Source organism: Apteryx rowi, unplaced genomic scaffold (genome assembly GCF_003343035.1).
Source record: "Apteryx rowi isolate R43461 unplaced genomic scaffold, aptRow1 scaffold_450, whole genome shotgun sequence".
NCBI classification, from domain to species: domain Eukaryota; kingdom Metazoa; phylum Chordata; class Aves; order Apterygiformes; family Apterygidae; genus Apteryx; species Apteryx rowi.
In genome coordinates, this window is record NW_020450706.1 from 357694 (window position 1) to 381277 (window position 23584).

General features: G+C 39.8%; 1 protein-coding gene across 6 annotated transcripts in view; it reads left to right on the top strand.

The window, feature by feature from the left end:
* Positions 1-5600: 5600 nt before the first annotated feature.
* Positions 5601-23584, top strand: part of FARP2 (FERM, ARH/RhoGEF and pleckstrin domain protein 2) — an 89576-nt gene continuing 71592 nt past the window's right edge. For all 6 annotated transcript variants that reach the window (XR_003255447.1, XR_003255446.1, XM_026077355.1 and 3 more), the window contains exon 1: positions 5601-5834. Coding sequence is in view for 4 of the 6 variants with exons in the window: in XM_026077355.1 (XP_025933140.1) it covers positions 5631-5834 (204 nt within the window). In the remaining 2 variants the exon portion in view is untranslated. The remainder of the gene's footprint in view (positions 5835-23584) is intronic.

Consider the following 23584-nt stretch of genomic DNA (forward strand, 5'->3'; position numbering starts at 1 on the left):
CCCTCCCCTCCCCTCCCCCTCGGCTCGGCTCGGCTTGCGCGGCCCGCCGCGGCTTCTGCAACTTTGCGGCGCTCCCGGGGAGTTTTCCCCGTGGACGCTTGGCTAGCGAAGGCGGCTCGGCAGCGCGGTGGCCGGGCCGGATTCTCGGAAAGGCGAAAGTGGTTTGCCGCCTTCGTTTGCTTCCTTGGGATCGGCAGCCCTTAAAGCTTTCTCCTTTGGGTAGGACGTGTTTTTCTGTTTGCGTTGCTGGCAGCGCGCCCCAGTCAGTAGCTTTGTAACTTTACGTTCAGACTAGAGATGTTTGCGTGCCTGCTACCTGCTGCCCACCTAACCCGGTGTTTGTGCCGCGTGTCGCTGAGATTGACCTTTTCAGGGTTTTCCAGGACGCTCGTCGTGCTGCTTTCCGTGAGGCTGTTGTCGAGTGTCTGTGCCACAGGCTGCCCAAAAGGCTTCGCTTGCTGTGTTGTGCCTCTAACTTCATTTGTTGTGGCTTTTATTTTTACCTCGGACTGTCGAGAAGGACGCTCATAATCGCTTTTTGGCTAATTCCTTTTCTTGCTTCAGATGCTTAGTTGTGGTGGAATTCAGGTTAGAGAATGAGGGAGGTTTGGGGGGAAAATGGGACAAAGGCGGATTTTTATGGTGCGCAGTAGTGAAAAGCCTTTATGTTTTATTGCATGCGTTTTTGTACATGTTGTTTCCCGCTTCCCTTAAAATGCTGCTGCAGGTGAGACATGAAAGGATTATGTGAGTCTCTCTGCCATTGCAGTTGTCGTTCTTTCGCAGAGAGTGAATACCTTTTTCTTCTATCTCGTTAAGTGTTTTCAGTGCAAATAGAAGCAAAGAAGATACTCAAGAGACAAATCCATACAGAAGAGTTGTTGAGCCTGTAGGTAGTAATCTGGTGGCAGGGTTTACGAGCTGGTGGTAGGACTTGGCCGTGAGGGAGTAGTACTGTATCGCTCTGATAATTTCCTCTAATCAGTTAAAGGAGCTTTGTAAACAGAAGCTGGAGTGAGAGCCACTAGAACAGACGGAGTGCTCTGAGGTGAAGGGGAAGAAATTAGGAAGCTTACTTGATTCTTTATTCCTCGTACCTATGATTTAAAACTTCAATTTTGATACGTAGTGTTGTCCCAGCTGAGCAGGTTCTTGAAATGGTCTGGTTTTGAAGTCTCTTGTTTAGGGAATACTCTTAGGGTCTTTAGTTGCTCTGAAGGAGGTGAATGGTGTATCTTTGCTCATCTGTATTTTGATTCTGTTCAGGAGCTCTGAGCATTCATTCCTTTGATTTCTCAGGGACCAGCAGTGGTCCTTCTCTGCCTTCCCTGTGTATATCCCTCCATGTCTTTTTGGGGATGCTTTAGAGCTTGAGGTGTCCCAGTGTATTATGCTTCCGACCACAGAAGTACACAATTACAGGGCAGAGCAACGAGACCCTTTTCCTGGTATAATGAGGGATAGTATTTGCAGTGAACAGTTTGGGTTTATAAGGATAGCCATGTGCACCCACAAGAGCGTCTTTTGTCCTGATGTGACTGAGGACTCGTATTCTTCCTCTCCTTTTTTTGTACTTGTTGGATGCCTGAAGCATCAGTTGGTGTTGACTTGGCAGTTCTGCTTGGACATAATGTATAGTAATCTTTATGTGTGGTTATTGTCTAGCAAAAATAGTAAAAGATTAAAGCTTGCTTCTGGTGAGCTGAAGGCAGTGGTTTTTAGGGACCTGTTTTGAGAGCTATCCAAGAAAGCTGTCTTGTCTCCTGCTGAGAGTACTTCCTCACTGCTCCTTAGGGTATCTCACAATCAGTAGGTCTTCTGGAATCCCTTATATGAGGGAGGTGTGGATTACCCTTTTCGTACTTGGCATCTGGGAAATTTGGTTTACTTYAGACTAGCGGTCTCTGTAAGCTCTTTATAGGCTAAAGATGAAGCATCTTAGTGGCCATCTCTTAGTCACTGACCAGAAGATACTGCACTCGAATGAGTTCTCTTGAAAACCTTGGTATCTTCCATAGGCGTATCCTCAGGTATAAGCTGTCTTTTCAGATTTACTGCTAGCTGAAGGCACTGTCTAGCTTCTGAAACGTGAGTTTATTCCATCAAAGGAAAAGATAAAATTCACTGCATCTTTGAAGCTATTTCAGAAAGACAAAAAGTACACAGCTACCTGAAGTTCTTAAGCTTTGTTACTGGCTGCTCCTTCAGAATTACTTGTGGCTGAGGGTGATGGTCCTTCTGTTTAAAGGAAAATATCAGGATAGGCACCCAATGCAAATAAGTTTAAGATGGGTGAATGTAAGGAAGATCTTTTCTTATGACTGTTAATATTGTGGTAACGTTGCACTTTGGTGAAAATGTAAATGAGACSTTGTTCTGGCTTGCCTGGAGTGGGAGGCTCTCTTTTGCTCGCCATTGGACACTTTCTCCGCTCTGCAAGTAGAGCGTCTCTTTCTTCCCAGCGCTTGCAGTTTGACTCAAGCTTTGGATTGGTTAGTACTGTCCCACACTCTTAGTTTTAGGGGCTGCTGTAGTAGGCCAGGCTGTTTGGGATTTTTAATAATTGTAAAAGTGTTAGTACAATGTACTAGGAAGGAACTACATTTGAAATGGAGAGATGCTCACAAATGTTTTGCTAGAAATAAGGAAATTCTTTTCTGGACAAGTGTGGCTGGCTTCTACATCTTGTATTTTCTGCCTAGATGCTTTTTAGACCTTCAAAATCTCCTGAATATATACTGGCTGGGCACTAGTCTAGGAGTAAATATTTTTAGGAGTGTGTCATTAGCAAGACGTGAGGCCGTGCCCTGTTGAATTCACTTTTCCTGTTAACACCTGTGAGGAAGGACTTTGCCATCTGCAGTTTCCATTTGACATGACTTTCGTTTCTTCTGGCTTGTCACTGCAGTGAGTAAAAATACCCAGGAACTTCTAGTTTAGTTTGGAGTTGAATTGTCTGTCTTGTATGCCTTCCAGGAGCAACTGGCTTCAGCTGAAGTGGAAGCTGCAGAAGTCACTGTTAACTCACCTTCTCCTGTCTGTTTGAAGCTTTTTTTGTTGTTGTTTTTTTTTGTTTTGTTTTTTTTCCCCTCATTTCCATAGCTGTTAATGTTCAAGTCTCTTTCATTTTGAATATTTGAAGTGTCTCTTCCTTCTAAAAGCTTTTATTCAGACCAGGATGAACGTGTTTATGGAGTGCTAATTTTARGTGCAGTTCTGTTGCAACTTCAGTTGCTTGAAGTTTCTGAATAGCARTAGCAAAAACTTAGTATACTTGTAAGTGACGCAGTCTCAAAGCGATGTCATGAAACTGAGCTCAGGCTTCTTTACGGCTTAGTAGTTAGAGATGCTACCTGTGCAAGTGTGTCTGCTGATCTTTGCTGTGGTGGTTTTAAAATTTACCTTGTAGAAGTTTAGCTTTCCTGCTGTGTGCAAGTGGCCACATGAACAGGGAAGTACACTGAAATGATGTGAACAAAACAAAGTGTGAGGAAAAACTTTCTGCTAATTTGTCATTAGTAAAACCAGGCGGTCAGCTAGTAGGCAGTGTATGCGTACTACTTAGGTTGAGAACGTCCTTCTACTGCYTTCCTGTCACGTGTGTGACCGGTAGAAAGTTTGACGTTATCTTACTGTAGTGATTTTTGAACTGTGCTACTCAGGCAGGCCTGTGAGGAGTCGCATGAGTTCTGAGAGAGACCACGAATCAAAGCAAGCTTTTTGGTAGGTGTGATTATGCTACAAAGGCATCTATCTACGGTCCTGCTGAGAAATTCATCCCTATAGGGGTCTGCAAGTCCAAAAAAAGGAAAGAAGGAAGAGTAAAAAAAAGGCTGAAATCCACTGGCCTGCAGGTCAGGAAGACAATGTTTGACCAGTCTTGTTTCATGTTCTCTTTACATGCACAAGGATTAAAACCTAAAAAAMCCCCCACTAATTTTAAATGACTTTTAAGGTTAGCTCCATTTAACTGCACAGAGCAAGCTCAGCATAGGAGGAGAAAGGAATGTCTTCATGATTCGCCTTCTCCTTTTTAGACAAAGCACTTTATTACAAAACAAATACCTAACACTTCATTGATTTTTGTAATGTGGCGGTCGTGTCCAACTGTCCAAACATGAGTTTCCACATACCTTTGATTGTTCAGACATAGCGTGGAATTTGGGAARCGCAACCAAAAGCATGGAGGAACCYATCGGTTTTGGCGTGAGCGCTGTACTGAGAGCCTGGCGGATTGTGGCCAGTTACTTACTACCAAGGGTGAGCGGAGGGGAGCGACTGTGTTGGATGCATTGCAGCCTCAGCATGTGTGCCTCCTCTTCAAATGGACTCTGCTGCAGTCTGTGGAAAGATTGCGACTGCTCCCACGGYGTGAGGGAGCTAGGCAGAAGCACACCGAGAAGCAGGAGCATACGGGGTTTCAGAGCACATGGCATTTGAAACACCTGCAACTCATTTGCTGTTTGTTGAGCCGTCATTTGGCCACCCCTGACTCTACGGTGTTCTTTCTGTGTACCCAGCCGTTGCAATTTCTGGTATAACAGGAGTGGTTATGAAAAACTGGAGTGYTGGCATGCTAAAAGAGTCCCTAATTGCTACAGCTGCCCTTTGAAGCTGCTGTTTCTAGAGTGATTTTGAGCAGGTGAGAGGTGGTGTATTATTCTCTCAGACACGCTAGCAGCCCGAGGACTGGAAAGTGCTGAGAGCCTTGTTCCCCCTTTCCGTGGCCCTTTCCACACACAGCACATGGCATCAAATGTTTGGCCCTGTAGAACTGGGCTAGAGTACAAACAGCAACTTTGATCTCCCCCCTCTCCCCCCCGTGTCAAATTAAACATTTGCTCTACTTGCAACAACTGCCACCAGCCCGTGAAAGTAAGGAGCATTGTGTAGGGGTTGGCCTACTTGGAACTACGGTTCTTTTCTGTAATTGAGATTTTTGCGGAGTGACTTAATCTGGGTACAGTGCAGGTTTGCTAATAAGATTACAACTGTTATCTGCTCCAGAAATCTACATTATGAGGGCTCTGAACTGCCAGYGTTGGTTGGAATAGTTACAACTTTACGTGAGTCATCATTTTAAGGGATGAAGAAAGTTAGTTGATCCTGTTATCTCAAGGTGTGGTCGGACTTCTTTGCAAAGTCATGGGATGGTTAGGTACCATTGAAAGGAAGAGGCCTACTTTACCCTCGAGTGTCTGTTGCAGATGTTTTTTCCCCGTGCTGTCACCAGTGCTCGTATGGCTTGCTTAGGGAGTTAAATTGGGAGAAAAATTCATCAGTCAAGAAGTTARAAAGTGCCAATGTGTAAAGAGGGAGGGAGCATACAGGTGGCTAATTTGAATATCCTGTTTCCTAGCTGTGTTTTGAAGTAGGTTTTTGGTTTTCGTTTTTTTTTTTTTCCTTGTCACTTATTTTTCTTCCCAGCAGCTGGATTTTTGACCAGAGTTTGATCAAATTTTACTGGCTTTGGTAGTGGGATGAAGAGCATTAAATAAGAACTTCACATGTAACTGTGCTTCTTTGGATAGCATTTTCTTATGGGTGTTGGTGGGAAAACTRTCTTTCAGACTGTAATTCTCTGTTTTCTTCTAGGTTTTTTTTTTTTAGACTTTGCTCACTGTTGAAAAATGGGAGAGATAGAAGGAACATACAGAGTTCTGCAGACTCCTGGCTCTCGTTTGGGTGTCCAGAAGAATACCGSAGTGAGTACCTTGGAGCCAGGACAGAATCTGTCTACTGCAATGGCACTATCACCTGCCAAAACCCATGAGAGGGATCTGCAGATCAAAATAAAGATGTTGGACAACACGGTGGAAGTACTTGACATTGAGGTAAGAGAGGTTTAAACTTGATTTCAAGTACACTTAACTTCACATAATGTAAAGCTTACAGAATGTGCTACTATATCTGGGAAATTTTGAGGCAACATCCAGATAAGGATTCTTGTAGGGAACTGACCTACTTACGAGTAGATAAATGAGTGACGCTTCTGATGTTTTTTAAAAAAAAAAAATCTTTTATATGCAACAGATGTTTGTGTTTTTTAACAGACGTTTATTTGAATACAAGAGCATACAGTAACAATTTTTAGCTGTTAGTTGCGTTGGGGTACACCAGGTATCTTCTGCCAAACTGTTCTTGCTTCCTGAGCCATATGTAGCTCTGCTCGTTTGGAGACTGGGAAACAAAAGGACTTAAAACTTTTTTTATTGTTATTATAAATGATTTTAATGGTTTGTATCCTCTTCGAGTAAACTTGTTTACATTAGAAAGCTTTTGCCTGTTGCTGCATTTTGGGAAGGAGGAACTGGAGGGGGTGCAGTGTTTCTGAAAATCAGTATTTAAAAGCATGCTTGCTTAGCAATCAGAAATCTGCCTTAAGAAATACAAACAAACCGCACTCAAATGGGGTGGCTCTATATTTAAATAAAAAAAAAAAAAAAGGACTTTTTTGTTCTTCATATTCTTTTTTCATTCTCAATATGAACCTCAGACTCTAATTTTAGCCTGCCTAAAGACCTTTTGTTAGAAAACAGTTGTGCCCTAGTCAGGATACCTRAGCTATCGGGTATTCTACCTTAGTGTAAAATTGCCTTTGTAATTAGTACTTGTAGCCTTAACTTGTTGCATACACTTAAACAGGTTTTACCAAATGGAGTAAGAAAAACGTCTGCGGAGCTCTAAGGAAATGGTGGCTTTTCTGTGAGGTGTATTCTACAGACTGATGTCCAACTGTTCAAATCTCGAACGTGAAATCTGATTTTTTTTTATTTATTTTTTTTTTCAGTCAAGTGTGATACCGTGCTTGTATCCTCCTGAGGACACAGAGGGTACAGCAAACCCAGCCATCCCTCAATTACTGTTTAGTGCATAGAATAGCAAAAGCCTCTGGAAGTTGCTGGAAATTTTTTTTTTTTTATTTAGGTTAGAATATCTTTTTAAAAAAATAACTGCTGACTTTGGCTCCCTTAGGTGTGATTTTTGAAGTTGGTGTAGATTTTGGTGGATTTTTTTTTTGTCACTTGTAACGTTGACAACCAGTGCAAGTCTACCATAAACAATTAAAATCAAGAATGAATTTGTAACTCCTAGTTCCCACTTTATTCATGGCGCCAATGACTAGAAATCATCTGTGCATTAGCATAGATGCTTTCCTTCTCTTCCTCTCTTTCCCTGTCAAATTTCTACCAACTTTTTGTCTACTCTTCTCATGTAAATCTTCCATGTGCTGCAGTAACCTTAACCTCTTCTTTTTCTTAATTTATAAATCTTCTTTCTGTTCTTTCTGACATAGTCAAAGCCTGCTTTATTGCTTTTGATCTACAAACAAAATAAAACTTTTTGACTATACTTGCCTCTCAGAAAACCTTTTAATTCTTTTTTGTCTTCAAATTCAGGGATGCTTGCACAGCCTGCAGTTGCATTCTAGAGTTCTGCACTAGTTTCTCTTCTGTTCTGAGCATCCCTTCCTTGATTCTCTTGAGTTGTCATCTGCCCTCGGTAAAGTTTACTACGTTGCACAGTACCTTGTTTTTTTGAAACTGTCTTGACTTGGTTCTCTGTCATCTCCTGTAATATTCTTGATTGCATATCATCCCAGTTATCTTCTTCATTTCTCYCCAGCTTCTGTTACAGGTTAAGGGCAGCTCCATGCTTAATCCCTTGTCTTCTCCTGCAGCACTTCATTGGTAGACTTTTCACTGAACACAAATTCAACTGCAGCTCAGTTCTTAAAGGTGTCTCAACTCTTGACTGTTTCAATCCTAAATAAAATCAACCTTTTCCTAATGCAACTTCATTTTGATATTTATCCATGAACACCAAGCTTTATGTAGCAAAACCATTAATTCCTAAATCACACTTTTTTTTACTTGCTGTGGGTGATACCACAGTCTTACCTGTCTAACAGATAATTTAGGCATTCATTCACCTCTGATTCCTTCATTCGTTTTGGCTGGCTGTCTCCTGCAGGTGCTCTGATTGTTACTGTTTATCCACCCAGGTAAAACCCATCTCGTTCAGGACCGCCTCGTTCCGCGTCTTGATTGTTGCAATAACTTTCTCTTTGGCCTTAGCCAGCCCAGTCTTGCCGCCTATATGCCCATTCAGCATGTTGCAGCCCAAGTCAACTGCTCGGTTGTTTTTCCTAGCAACTGTTACTGCCTGCCTGGTTTTTTGCATCCTGCCATTGTTTCCTGCTCTTTGTAGCGTCAAGTAGCTAAGTAGCTTATCTCTGCTTTCAAGGCCCTCCGTGGCCCTACCTGTGGTTTCTTGCAAGAAGATACTTGACTCCGTCTCCTAATTGGGCCCCAGTGCAGTACCTTTGCTTGCTTGTTTGTTTTTTTGCCATGACTACAAGAGGTTTCCAGTACTTGTAAACTATCTTAGATTTCTCCTTTTACTTAGAAAGCTCTCTCTGGCTATGACATTCTCGGAAACATCTCAATTTGGGCAACTAGTTTGCTGAGACAATTATTATCATACTGTTCTTTAGGTTGTTCGGCTCTGATTGCCCTCTTRGTCTCTTGCCTTACATTGTAAGGGATAAGGAGAAGGGGCAAGCCTTTATCTGTAGAGCATTTAACACAAAAAGGTCCGTAATCAGCAACTGTAGCATTAAAGAGTCCTAGTAATACATTACCTACATTGTTTGTTTTTGTCTAAATAACATAGCAAATGATAGCACTTTGGAATGAGATATCAAATGATAATCCGCTGCCTCCTAATCTGCTGAGTGGACTGGTGGTAGGGCAGTGGCAGGTGACCGCTGTTTGTGAAGGAAAATTGAAATTTTTCATTCAGGGATGGAGGGCAACAGTTAGGAGAGGTCAGCTGTATTTGCTAGATAGGTGGTGTGGTCTTGAGTAGCTGGTCTTCTGAAAAAGCAATGGGAGAAATTCATGATTAAGCAGGTGTCCTAGGCAGGTCAAGGTTCTGATTGTAGTGAGACCTGCCCACTCCTTTTTGCTTTTGGAAATTTTGTTCACTGAGTCTGGGAGTGAAAGGCTGTGTTGTCTTCGTTATCTATTTTATATWWAAAAAAAAAAAARAAGTTCCATGTGGTTTGTGTTTATTGATTCAGATCAGCAACAGGAGTTTCTGAATGTACCGGGACAAGAGCTCTGTTGTGGAGGGTTTGAATATGAAAAGATGCAAATGTGTAAAGACCAGATGTCCCTTAACAGCTTGTGTCTAAGCCTCCTAGAAGAAGAAAACAATGYGTTTTAAGTGAGAAGTTAAGTGAGACTTCCGAAAGTGTGGGAAGTTAATCTGAAGATATGTTTTTCCCAGGCAAGTAGCACTGTCTTACTGGTGAGCATGGACCRTGCTTGCATATAAAAGTTTATTAGAAGAACCAGAAACTGGCTTTTTGGTCTGGCTGTGATCTTAAAATCTCTGAAGACAGGGTAGGAAAGGGAGTCTGTAAAGGGAAGCAGAATTGAGGACCAGAATGAACTATAAAGGCCTTTTCCATATATGCTGTTGGTACTGCCTGCTAATGAAGATGTGGCTTATGGCAAAAAGCWTTTTTTTTGTCTGTTTAAATTGTTTTCCTCAGTGTCTTAAAGAAATGTGGCAAATAACTTTTTACTGAAAAAAGTTGCATGTCTGCAGAGGTTATTTATCAGCAYAATTTTATGCTATTTGGAAATATGTTTGTTTTTTTTATTGAAGTAGTCAATTTGAGGGGAAGGGCTGCTTTTTGTGAAGTTGCAGGGAAGCTGATGTAGGAACTTYGTTAACTACCTTGCTTCAGAAGCTGCCAAAAATGATCCACATTGGCCATTGTAACCCTATGGGATAAGCCAGTAGTTAGAGTAGCCTCAATAAAGATCTAATCCGTACGGGCTTTTCTCTGTTATTCCTTCCTTTCTCCAAGGTGCATCTAAAACGCTTGCTTATCTTGTGGCAGGCATTGGTGGATACACTTRTTTGCTATCTCTTCATCATTGCTTACAGCTTTTAATTCACCAAAGAGCATAAAAGAGACYGATAAAATAACAAAATCGGTGGGACAATAACAAAATGAAAAGGAAAGTCTTTCGAGTTATTGTTGTATCTAGAACAGTTTGTTAAAAGYTCAATATAGCTGAAATCCACTGCTTTTTGTCCACCTATTGCTCTGTCCACACTTACTATCTGTATTGTAAGGTTTTATTTATAATTATGAATTTCTTTAWAAGAGGGAGACATTCTTTAAAGTATGCTGTGGCAGCATACTGGGGAATCTTCTTTGAATTTTAGGAGAAGGAGATTTTCTTAAGTGTATTCTAGACTATAAAAACTGAATTGCGGGTTTATGCTTTCTCCTTTTCCTCCCCAAATGGTAAGCAAATGAAACGTATGCATCCAAAACTAGATTGGAATACTAATTTTTTAATGAGAGTTTTTTCTCCTCTTTTTACAGTCAGCTTGTTTAGTTAGTTAAAATCTTGCATGTGCTGTATCGAGGAGCACTTATCCTCTTSCCTCCAAGTTAAGCCTGTTGAAACAGGTGGTTTTGCAGACTGCTGGGGCATGGTTGGCAAATTTAAGTTACTTTGGACTTTGAGCACATCTCAAAGAAAAAGAGGTTTCTACAATAGAAGTTCTGCCAGCATTCTCAATTTTCTTAAGAGATTAAACTTAGAGGCCTTTGGTTGGCATGAAAATATGGCAGACTTAAGTAGAAGTGTCTGGGCTGTGTTTAATTTGCCAAAATGACCACTTTAATTTTACCCAGAAATATTATAATAGTCTGGGGCAGATTCTGAGAGACAGTAAAATCTCCTGCCACAAAGGGCAATTTAGGATATGGAAAGTTGTTTCATACTTGCTGAAAGCCTTTGCATTGATTTACAGTAAAGTTACAAATGGAGTGTGTTATGGTGATAGATATATGGGCTGTCAGACGCATAGAATATGGCATATATGTCTGTGTTAGTGGAAACAGTTGGTCTTTTTATACGACATAGCTGGAAAAGGAGTGGTACTGGTGGTAGATAAGACTGATAATATCTTAAAATCCAGGTAGTGAAATAGTAGGTAGATACCTTTATTCAAAGAGAAAGACTTTATATATATATATATATATGTGTGTGTGTGTGTGTGTATATAAGCACACACTTTATAATCACTTGCCACATCTTCCAGCTGTTTCCTCTGATGTAATCCATTTATTTTGGGTCTTTTACTGTCTGCCTCTCTCTGGCCCAGTTTTCTCCTTGCACTAGCTTGTAAGGCRTTGAACAGAACTGATGCCATAATGTGATGTTTAATCTTTAGTCTATATATTGTTCCTTATGTAGGAAATACATTTGTGTCTGTAGGACTCTTAACAGCTATAATAAAATTATAGCACAATTCTTAATGTTCGCCAAAGCTAAGTGGGTCTGCTTCATCTATTCAATGGGAAAAACGAAGCTAGAACTCTTGCTCCATTTTATTCTTTGTCATGTTGCTTTGAGCAAATTGTCTGTTTTGGTGGGTTGTTTTAGTGTGTTTTTTTCCCCCCACTATAACAAAATAACTTGCTTTTCAATGAAACATAAGTATTTGTTAGTGTTAGACACAAGTTAATTTACTCTTTGCTTTATTTTGGTTTGAATTTGCCTTAGACTTCAACTAGCTTTTGTTTCCTGTGCTGGAATTTCAATTTTGTCCTGTAGTCTTGCCACGCTCTGAAGTTAAATAACGTTTAAGGTTTCCACTGTGAGTTAGGCTAGTGCAGGTTTTTTTGTGCTATAGAACACGAAACTGTGCCTCAGGAAATTTTTTTTCCGGTGTTTCCCCCCCCCCTCCCCCCCACACTTTTGGCATTTCTGCTGTGCCTGCTGTTTCCATATCCATTACTCTAGTTTCCCGAAGGTGACTGTATCTTTTCTTATTTTCTTACTTATAAGTGTGTGAAACACAGAGCGTGTTCTGTGTAAGTGCTGTGCTATGTGATTTGGCTGTTTCCTTTCGGTGATCCTGGGGTGCGTTGAGGGGCGGAAATGCTCCTCTTTGCTGCAGTTCGTGAGAACAGCGTAGCCAAATAAGATTTCGCTTTTATTCCTGCATTTTCTTATTAGGTATTGACCAGTCGCGGCTTGTGACTTTTTTTAAGTTGACTCATGTACCTYAAAGTGTGAATCTTATTATTATATTAATAAAAAATTAAAGCACCTTATTCTATACTGAGATGAAAACAGTTACTTGATGTTTACTCTGCCCAACAGTGATACTGTCTTTGCTACTCACCTATATGATGCTTTCTTGGTTTATTTAAATGTACAAATTGCATTACTAAAAATGCAAAATTACTTTTTCTATGGAGGGCCTACCTATAGATATCATTTTCTTTGCAGTTTGCAGGCACCCTTAGTTTGAAAGATGTTGTGAAAATTGCATCTTTTCTGACGCTCGTTGTTTCGGATTAGTGGTCAGCTGTGTGAGCTGTTGACCRTGACTCATTGCATTCTGAGGTCCTAAAATCAGCAACTGCATTAGGACTTTAGATGTTTTTATGGAGTTGTGGAGGAAGCAATCTGAGAGTTTGAACGTACCCTGTGACTTCCTGTGGTCTGAAAAGAATATTTGCAGCCTGTACCCAAGGAAAAATGTTAATTATCAGTAACATCTAGCAGTAACATTAATCCTGTTAAAAAGAACTTCATCAGGGCTAAAGCAGAAATTTTGCAATTGTGAAGAAAAAGGTGCAACTACAAAAATACAGTTACCGTGGAGTTGTAAATAAGATGTTTGCATCCATTAAAAATGGAAAATATGTAATAGAAACGGAACAAATTCTTTGGAAATAATTTTCAGAGAGGTAGTCCTTACTGYGTATCGTGGTGTGGGTAGAGCGGAGAGCAATTTTCAGCTCATCTTCAGCATTTCCCCGCAGGAGGCTTCTCCTGTAGGACGAAGCAGCCCAACTCCTGGCTTTTCTGGCAGAGGCAGCGCTCTGACATGAATCTGCTTTTGTGCCTTCCCCCTTGCTCGCTGTTCATGCCTTCAGACCCTCGTTTCATAAAGGCTTTTTTCCCCTCTGTGCTGTAGAAGTATTAGCAGCTTAAATATGTGGGAAGTGGGAGGACAGACTGCTTCTGAATCCTATTAAGCGCTATGCTAAAAGAATCTAAATGCTGCATTAGTAAGCTCAGTGTTTTTCTTCTCTGACCAGGAAGAAATAGTCAAAATTCCAGAAAGAATCATAGCCAGATGTTTGTCATTGCTCCGTTTTGACTATCCTAAATATGGCAAATAAGCTGCCTTAGACTTATTTTTGTCTAACCTCAGAAGAGAAAGTTAGTAATTCACTATTTGAAATGTGAAGTTATTATAGGGTTTAGAAAGAAAGTAATTGGCGCTTTGCAATTTACCTACTGTTTCATTCTGCTATATATTTTTTTTTATAACCTGTTATTTTGTGTTTGGGGGCTTGAATTTTTTGATGCTATGTAGGAATGTGGTATTGGGTGGGGAAAGGTGAACCCGCAGCCATTTTATTGATAGACATTTGGGCTTTTTTAAGCAAAGATGTGAGCTTAATTTGTGTTATAAAAACAATATACTGCTTTACACGTCTCTAGACATTAGTTGCCACATTAGGTAGAAAGAAAATTGAGTTATAAACCAACGAAGGAAAGAAATTAAGATCTGAATGTTCCTGTAAGAAAAGTCTATTAAAACCATTTCTCTTAAATGCACATAGTATAACTTAAAACACAGAAACCATTTAGTAAAATAAAATCAACTGTCATCCCTGTCCTTGATCTATATACATAGTAGATTGAGTTCTTAACTGTTTGTATGGTTGTGGTGTACTCTAATGAATAAAATTATGTGCATAGCTTAAAAAAATTCCCTTGTATGAGTTCAAAAGAGTGAATTGAAAGACAGTGCGAGAGTCACATTTATTTATTTTAACATAGACTTGGTATAAAGCTAAGCTCATTTTAAGCTATCTTTTATTTATGATAAGCATACCGAGAACTTTGGGCTTGCAATTATTCTGAGTGAGATCTGATAAAGTAAGCCAATGCATAACTTCGCAATCTTGACATACGTGCCGTAGTATAATTCTTGCACTTAATTCCTTTCAGATGTCTTCCTAAGCAACTAATATAGTGCCTAATTCAATGTATTTTATTTAAAAATGGAAAACCTGTAAAGAAAAACCTGTTACCTGTTGCTGCCTTACTAACTCCAGTAATCTGGCGTACTCAGTAATAAAGAAAGGAGATAATGATAGTTTTTGATACTGTCTTCTCCAGAATGCAGATGTTCATGTCTTTTTCATAATCTAATGATGGAAGATGGTGAAAATCAACTGGAATTAGTGTTTGGCCATTCCACCAAAATAACTGAAAGAAATGCCTTATTCCAAAAAGAATGCAATTGTCTGGGAGCCTTTTTTGAATGTGGGTGATGTTCAAACTTAAGTGGGTGCTGGGGTTTCCAGCATAGAGCTGGAAAAGAGAGATGGGTAACTCTGTGGAATATACAGGGGGGAAAAAAAACAAAAAATTAAACCAACTCACAGTCAGCTGAAGACAGCTACAAAAATAAATGCAGTGTGTTAAGCAACAGTTCAGAGAAATTTTTGGTTAGCGTCTTTCTGAAGGAAGGGGCTTGACATTGAACAAGGAAGGTGTCTGCTGATACCCCCCTGTGTTTAGGGAGACAGACCTTTGTAGGCATTTATTTAAATAAACAGGGTTGCGAAAGCTTACCTGTGTATTCAGTTCCTCCTTTTTAACGCAACGCATTTTTGGCAAGAGCTTACGTGTTGCCTGCCTGCCTAAAAAGGTGATAAGAGTATTTAAAAAACTGTGCTGTGGTGATACCTACTATAAAATATGTACTTCTTTAAAACTGTAATGCTGGTTATTGAAAGGGGAAAAAGTTTATCTGTCTGAAAGAGCAGTTATTTCTCTATTAACATGAAAAGTTTTTTTTCTGTCACGCTTTAAAATGTGGGGGGAAAAGGGTATTCAGCTGCCAAACTTATATTGCAAGTTCCGAGACGCTCCTTAAAACTTCATTCTGTCTGAAAAGTTTGTACATGTGGTGCTGTCCCCAGCYGCAAGGTGCGTGGCCCAAACTGCACGGCTCGAAGCTGTAAGATCCAAAGCACAGGGTGGCGAATCAGACTCTTAAAATGCGGATTATGTTCTTCTTTAATAATCTCCTTTCAGGTGTAGCAGAACTTATGTTGCTTTTTTGGCACGGTGATAATACCGTGCCTGGGTTTTGTGCACATGCTTCTGGTTTTTTGAATGCCGTCTTTATTGTAAAAGCTGGCGTTAAACCATCGCTTAATATTAGAAGTTGTTTCTTCCTGGCATTGAGATGGAAGAGTGTAAGATGAAGCATTTTGAGCGTGGCCAGCTGTTGATGCCTCCTGACCACTCAAGCAAGCCGTGAGAGGCAAAGCTTCCGTAAGTGATTCAGAAAGGTACCTAGTAAATTGAGAGAAGCTCATTTTCAGATGCACTTTCCCAGCTTTGAGATTCGGGCTTATACATTTGACATCTCTGTTACTTAAGCTGCTTTTCTTTTCCTCCCGCCTCCACTGACAGCATGTTTAGGCAGAGTACTAGATGGAGTCTTAACCCAAAATTACAGTGGTAAAATATTTGAATTAGGTTAAAAGAAAGGGGGGGGGGAGGACAACTTGATATGTTGAGACTCCCTGTTAGAGCTGTCCTACATGTAGCTTAACTGAAATCGTTGAGGATTAAGGTCACTGTCCCTCTTAGTCTGCTTCCCTGGCAGATTGAGGCAGCTACCTCAAAGCCAGAGGTGTAGGAAATCTCCTGCTCAAAATGGGAAAGTTAGCAGAGCTTCAGTCTTATCTAATCTGGCCTATAGGTATTTATTAACCCATTGCCATGGTATCGAAGCTCTGCTCAAAGTGCAGGGGAGGTGATGTTAGGACAGTTGGAACAATTTTGTTCTTCTACAAAAGAAGCTTATAGCAAAAAGAGAGTTTTGGCCTTTCCTGCAGAATAAAATATCTAACTGGCGCAGAGCATTTATTGTGGCCATCTTATTTCCTTAACGTTTTAAGACGTTTCCTTCAGGTAGGCTTCCCCTATGCACCCGTCTTTTTCAGCGCTTTTTGTGTCGAGTGGAAGATTATGCGTAAAGCCCGTGTGTGTCATCTTGCTTCTCTGAAGATGGTCCCCTTTGATTGCGTTTGAGGCATGGTGGGGAAGGATTGTGGAAAAATCACTTTGCCTGTGCGAGTATTTTGGGTATGCTGTAGAAAGCTGCGATATTTCCGAAAAGTTGGAGTTGCCAGCTCTACCTGGTTATTCCTCTGACTCCCGAGGACTGTTGTGTATTAACACGGTCAAACTTAAACCTCGGTTACTGATATTTGAGCATGTTGCACACATTCATATTCTGGGTTTAGGTAAAGGCACAAGAAATGCAAAATATAATCTGGAGTCTCGTAATCCCTCATAGCCAAAGCCCAGATCAAATCGTGTTGACGGGGGCATAGATGATAGTTATGAGGCAAAAGGAAAATTAATGGGAAAAAGGCTTGCAATTTTAGTAATCTTTTTGTTATGAACAAAGGGTAGCAAAGCATTATCTGTATTTAAAATTACTTTATTATGTGTGTGTGTATATATGAAGATATTGTGTAAGTTCCTAGAGTACATACAGTTTAAATGCATGAAATGGACTGCGATGTTAGTGGAAACGTGTAGAAAAATGTAGTGGATTGCCCAGGTGTGAACAGTCCTATTAATAGCAAAGTCGGGGAGAAAAATCAAGATCATCAACCTCTTTGCTTTTAGTTTCTTAGCTTGGATTGTACTGTTTTACAGCCTGCAAAATAGGTGTTTGCACATTCTGGTATGAAGCTGAATTTCTTGAAGTGGAAAATTGTCAGTACACGGGCTTATTTTGAGAGTGGCTAATAACGACATACTGTCCATTCGACAGCAGCCCGTTTTTACAGCTAGGCCCTTGTTTATGTTCTAGATTATTTTAGCCCCTGAACTGTTTAAAGGCTTGAAATAGTGCACATATTTAATGTTAACACACGGACAAGGCTGAGGCCTCGAAGTGTGCAGTTAGTGTTTGAAGAAGGCTGTCAGTGTGGCATTGCTCTGGCCTTTTGCATTTTTTTGGCAAATTATTTGAAATAGTATGTTTTCTGTAACTGTTTCAGTACTGCCATTAGCAGTACTATTTTCTGGCTTTTCCACTGCTGTGATTTTCACTGCTGTGTGGATTCTGCCACACTAAAGCTTCTGGTTTTTTTTAATGACAACTGTAGCTGCTGTTGTATGATTGTTTCATTATTAGCAAGCACAAATTTGGGTGCCAAATTGCCCGCTGACGAACAAAAACTTAATTGGGAGGTGCCTGGGACGTTCTAGCTTTTCATATGAATTCTTGCATCTCAAAACTGCGGGAGGGAGACGAAAAAGGAATAATTATGATCATCTCATCCCGCATTGCAATTGCAGGTTGCTGTCCCTGTGGATCTAAACATTGATTTGTGTAGAGGTTTGACTTCAGATATCTGTGAAGGGTTTTGGTCGGTGCCTCTGCAAGCTCCGTTATGGGAGCAATATGTAAAGCAATAGTGTCCTAAAACTCTTTCCAATTATGTGTTATAGGATTTTAATTTCAGTGACTTATCTCGAACTACTTTTACTTGGGTAATCTAGTGCTGTGCATGAAGCAAATGTGTCTGGTGTCTTTTTTTCATTTCAAGTAATGAAAGTGGTTATGAATTTTTACTTGACTTTCAGTAATCTTTATGTGGATCTTTTATGTGTTGTTTGTGTTTAGCACTTGGCAGCTGTGTATTGGTTGAATGCTTAATCATTGTGGCGTTTTGATTTTTCTGAGCACACAATGTGTCTTATTTCCAGCGCTTTTCAAACTTATCACGTAGGGACAAAAAATGGTCCTGTTTGCCTAAGTATACATTTCCCAATTTCTTCCACATAATTCCCTCCCTCTTGGGGATCTTTTCCCATGTCAACAAATTATTGTTTTCCTACTTTCAGGCATCCAGCAAGTCTGGCCACTCTGGAAAAGCATGTTGGTTGGGTAGAGCTGGTTCATTTGGCAGTGAGGTGCTTTAACACTGCATGAACGTTTAAATGATCCCACGTTTTAAAGCTAACCTTAATTAAATGAGCCGAAGGCTTACACTTCTGGAATAATTTGTCTGGCTGGATATTCTGGGGAAAAAGAAAAGAAAAAAAAAATCTTAAAAATTAATTTTTAACCCAATATTATTCCTAATATGTAGCATATTTTAAGTTACATAAACGAACTGGCAAATTTTTCTTTGGTCTTACTGTCTCCATATTTGAGTGAGTGAGCGAGTTTTCAGCGCTGTGTTAAAAATACCGTGACACAAATTACTTTTAAAAACAAGCTGGACTGCAGGTAAAAACGTGTACTATCTGAATTTGTAGAGAGATTTTGAAATCTTTTCAGAACAGTGGTGTATTTCCAAAGCTCGGCTGGTTTTACGACAGCTCGAGTCTGCAAGTGAATGTAAAATTAAAATTTTTGAACTAGCGCGACTCCGAGCCGCAGCGCGGATGTTTCTGTTACACTGAGGGCGATGCTTTCCTGTTTTCTCAGGCTGCCTTAAAGGTGTGATGAAACACGCAGACCGAGGGTGTTGGTAGTGATTCAGTTACGGATAGAAGATGGGAAGGCGTAATACAAATTCGGACATCAGCTTTCCTTTATCTCTGTGCGATGGGAAACATTAGGTCCCCTCCCTCTTCCCCCCAACCTTCTGGGCCGAGCTGCCCTCTAACGAGGCCTGAGGAGATGCCTTCTGCCCCGGTCCCGTACGCGGCAGGGCTGACGCTGAAAACAGGCAGGCGCGCAGCCCCCCACCCAGCAGCGAGAGCGCGTTGCCCTTCTGTTCGGCTGCAGTCCGCTGCGGTCAAGGGAGCGTCCTGGGATACAGCTGTGAATGTGCTTTGGTTTTGCGTGCGTGTGATTTTACGCTCCGCACAGGGCATGCTAATTTAAGTTTGCCAGAGTGGCACTTCAATTACAAACGCTGCTTAAAACAGTCTGTGGGACGCTGAAGAAGCAGGATGGAGGGGAAATTCTGGGTTTAGCCTGCATCAGTCAATCAAATCCACCAGTTAACAGGGGTCGAAGCTGCTGTTTTAGCTGTCGAGTGGAGCTATCATAGCAGTGGTCGTGCTCCGTCACGTTCACCCCTCTTTTCAGACCGATTGCTTGGAGACAGCTTGAAAATAGAACRGCCAACAGCATCCACTGGAATTCTTCCCAGTATTTGCCATTTAGTTGTGGAACTTGAACTTTTGGAAATGGACTGATAAGATTAATCTCCTTCAGAAGGGATCTGCTAGTGATTATTTTGGTTACCTTGAAGAAGTTCGCCCTGGTGACTAGGCTAGAAAATTGGAAGAAGCTTTACAAATATGATGCGTGTGCTCTGTTGATTTTTTTCGCAGTTCTTGACCTAATTCTGAAACAAATCAGAGTTACCTTCAGCAAGCAGCAGGCAGAAACTGCAAGTGTATGGAGCAGGGAGGAGGTATTCCTGTACAAGACGGCCAAATCCACTGACCTATTTTGTCAGCTAGAGTTGGGGCCTGTTATTATGTAACGGTGAATAAAGCAAACATATGTTTTTAAAATACAACATTCTTCACAAAGCATTAAAAGAAAAAAATTGAAATAACCTTCTGTTGAAGCTGAAAGTTATTGCTGAATGTTCAGATAATTAAAATAGTATTTAGGCAGGATTTGTTTTGTGACGATTTAAATACGATCACACAGTAGAAGTAGGGTATTGACTGACTGAGCACGTAAAACTAGAGCTTGTGAAATGATAGATCTGTTTTTACCAGGTCCCCATTTTTGTGGGGGGAGAGGGACCATTTTCATTTGCGTTACTTGTTCCAATCAAAGTTGAAGAAGCTGATAAAGTATTGAAAGAACAGTTATTTTTATGTTTCCAGTCTGTGGATTAAAAAGTAGATGTGGGAGTCTAAGATCTTCTTGTTTTAGCCTTAACAATCTTGAAGCTAATGAATGGCATTCCTTGCTATCTTGTATTATTTCCTTTTTTCTAACAGATGTGGTTTAAATGTACACCATGTATTCATAAATGTAGTTTTGTTTATACATGGCATTAAGGATAGTTACTAATAGGGAGTTTTAAAGGTTTTATCAAACGACGTTTGGACAGAGATCTAACAGATTTTAAAAGGGATGTAGATAAACAGAGCTATAAAATCACTGAATTGTTTGTATGTTTCTGGTTAAGAAAGGAAATAACTTTAGTGTAACTACTGTRTTTAGGCATCTTTTTTTTTTAAATTGCCAAAAATGAGAAATCACTTTTTCATTAGGAAGTCTGCTGAAGTGCACCAAAAAGGGGAAAAAAAAAAAAAAAAGTATTTAAACCACGAGGTTTTATTCAAATCAATCCAGGTTACTTTTCATGCTTTTTTGCTGCTAGCGGTGCACTTGCGGCTGGCCGGCTGCAGTGCCGATGTAAAACATAAACTTCTTCCTTTCATGCCTGCGCTGTTTACTGGATGGTTTGGTCTCCAAACAGTCGCAAGTTTTTTGTAACATGAAATCCAAGGTCAGCTGGTGTTTGCTGAAGTTTGGAAGCCGGTGGTTTCTGCAGGTCTGGCTGCATAAGAGTTTCCATTCTATACCTCTGTTTTATAACTCACAGTTTTTCCAAACTCTTGGCTTTGGGACTGCTTTTTTTTTTTTTTTTTTTTTTTTTCCGGCCTAACTGCTGCCAAAAGTGGATTTAGTTTTTGGAAAGTTTGAGCAAGGGCAGCTTGTCCATTTTGGATTACGAGGAGAATGCTCATTATAAAAAAAGTACTAGTGGTTTTCTTTAATGTTAAAATACATGGAAGTAGAAAGTTAAGATGCGTTTAGGGGTTACTGGAAGATGCGTTTAGGGGTTACTGAGGAAGAACTGGTTTTGTTGATACTAAATTATGGTATACTGAAAATCACATATTGTGTGTTCCCAGTTTGTTTTTCTGTCTTGCTAAGCTAAAATGGTACAGCAAAGGGAGGATCTGCCATATAAGTAGTCATATATGCTACTAAGAAAATAGTAAATAGCAGCCAGGATTATAAAACAAAAATACTGTGCTTCCAACTTTGATCTTATTTACATTTCACTCCTCTGTCCTTGAAATTGCTCCCGTTGGATATGTTTACTTTCCTGACTCTGAGTGTAAAAACAAAACAAAACAAAAACAAAAACAACTTTTTCTGTAAAGAAACTTCAGTTTAAAATGTTTGTTTCTATTGAAAAATAATTTCAAACAATCACAGCATAATTTCTGAGAATCTGGAAGATGTATTTTCAAGAAGAGTACAGCACCTGACTCTGTGCTGTGATTGAGGAAGCTGATGTGCACGGGACCAGTGGTATTCTGCTCTCGACTTAGGTTGTGAAGTTGGGCTTTAGAGAAGCACTTGGTTTTATTTATTTTTATTTTTATTTTTGGTCTGCAATTAAAAAAAAAGTCTGACTGAATAAAGACAACAATAGCTACCACCTTTTCATTTCTGGTACTGAAGTGATTTTATGTAAAAGTTACATAACTTTTGTACTGCTATGAAAAATTAAAAAAGAAAAATACGTGCTTATAAGTCATGCTGTAGCGAACGTTTGTTTAAAAGGTTGTCTGTAGGATGACTTCCTTCACACGAGGAATAACTGATGTGCACAGGGGTCTACACTTCAGTTTACGTTACAGTGATTTGTTTATGTGTTTATGTCCTGTGATACTCCCCAAGGGAGAAGCAGCTGAATTTGATCGTGGCAGAGGTAGATAAAAGTTTGGCATATGAAAAGCCACCTCATTTTTTTTTGGTTTAAAAGTTCATCCTCCCTAGGTATGTCAACAAAGCTTAATTCATCTAATACTGACTCTGAACGACATAATATAGGCTACGCTGGAAGGAGTTTTTGTTGCTCATATTGGAGATTTTTCATTATGTATCTGGATGCTGCATTAGCATGGAAGTGAGATCTGCTTACGGTTGACATGAACAGTCAAAGTGATGTTCCAYCCGTAGCGTCGTATGAGACATGGGAGGGTCTGAGCACGTACAGTTGTGAATTGTTTTTATATGCATAAAAACTTGCAGACTGCATGTTTACTAGGCACCAATTTCAAATTTTTCTGTTCTTTCCTTAGCTCTCCTGTGTCTGAAGTGAATTTTGAATTGCCTCTGAATTTCTAGAATACCGGAAAACATGTGAAGGTGCAAGGTTGTCCATGGCCTCTGTTACTTCATACGCATAGGGAAGCTAATATSTGGTCTGCTCTTAGTGGAGCAATTCCTTACGATTCCTCCCCCTCCCCCCGTCTCGTTCAGCTCGCCTTCTAAATATTTCAGTTTTTGCAAGAAAGTTGATGTGTTCCTTAGGCATATAGTAATAATTTTGATTTAAATTTTAAAATCTAATGGCTCTTCAAAGAAAAAAAAATCTCTTAATCTCACTGGAAGCCCTTTATGAAAACTACAAAGCTTCAGCTGAAGTACATGTAGCCTAAATGCATTATTCATTCTTAATACAGGCATGGCATTGCCACGCAGATGTCTTGTTAATGCCAAGTTAGCCTCTGTAATATCAGCATGTCATGATGTCATACTTTCCCAGTTTTAAGAGATTTCTTAAGCTTGATCGAAATACTGAGCTTCAAAAAAAATCTGTTCTACTGAACTGCCTTTTAATGACTTTTTAAAATAGTCTGTAGTTACCCTTAGAGCTGAGTCGCTAGGCATAGGTTTCTCTAGCTGCCTTTCTGTTCAGTTTTTTACACTGATTTTTGTGGAATGCTTCAGCATTAATTCAGTAATATCGGTAGTAGCCTTGGCAGCATAGAAGGAATAACTGAGACGTGCAGAATGGGAAGTATGCCATGTTGTGAATTTGTGTTGAAAATGGGACCTTTCTTATACGCATGAATGGATCCGTTTCTTGCCTGTCATCCAAGTAACAGCCTCAGTATAAGAACATACTTAAAAGATATTGCTTCATGCTGCGTTTATGCGGATTAAACAGTGACATGGAGCTAACCACTACAAAACTTAACTTTCATTTTTGCAAATTGCAAAATTTTAAGAATCTTTTCAGAAAGGATGGTTGTATCTTGGCATATGTGCTAGAAGTAGATAAATGTAACAAAATTTGAGGAAGTAAATCGTGCCAGGAAAGGTTTTCCCACAGTATTTGAGACATAGAATAATGAAAGAACTGTGTAGGTCTCTAGCTTTTGTAATGCAATGAAAACCCATTTTCATCGAAACAGTATTTAATATTATTCTTTTAAAATGTGGCATTATTAATGTTGCTTTATATTTTGATGGAAGTACTATGAAATAAAATTCAGTTCAGGATGAGATTTTTTTTTTTAAAACCTGTTACCATTGTAAATGATGGACAAAATTATAGTTGGAAAGCCCAATGAAAATTATCTTATGTTTTTAACATCTGGATAGTACCTTTATAATTTGATGGAATGCAGCATTTTGCCATACTTCTACTTCTGTGGTGTTCTGCATGATTCTGAATAGTGGAATTCTGGGA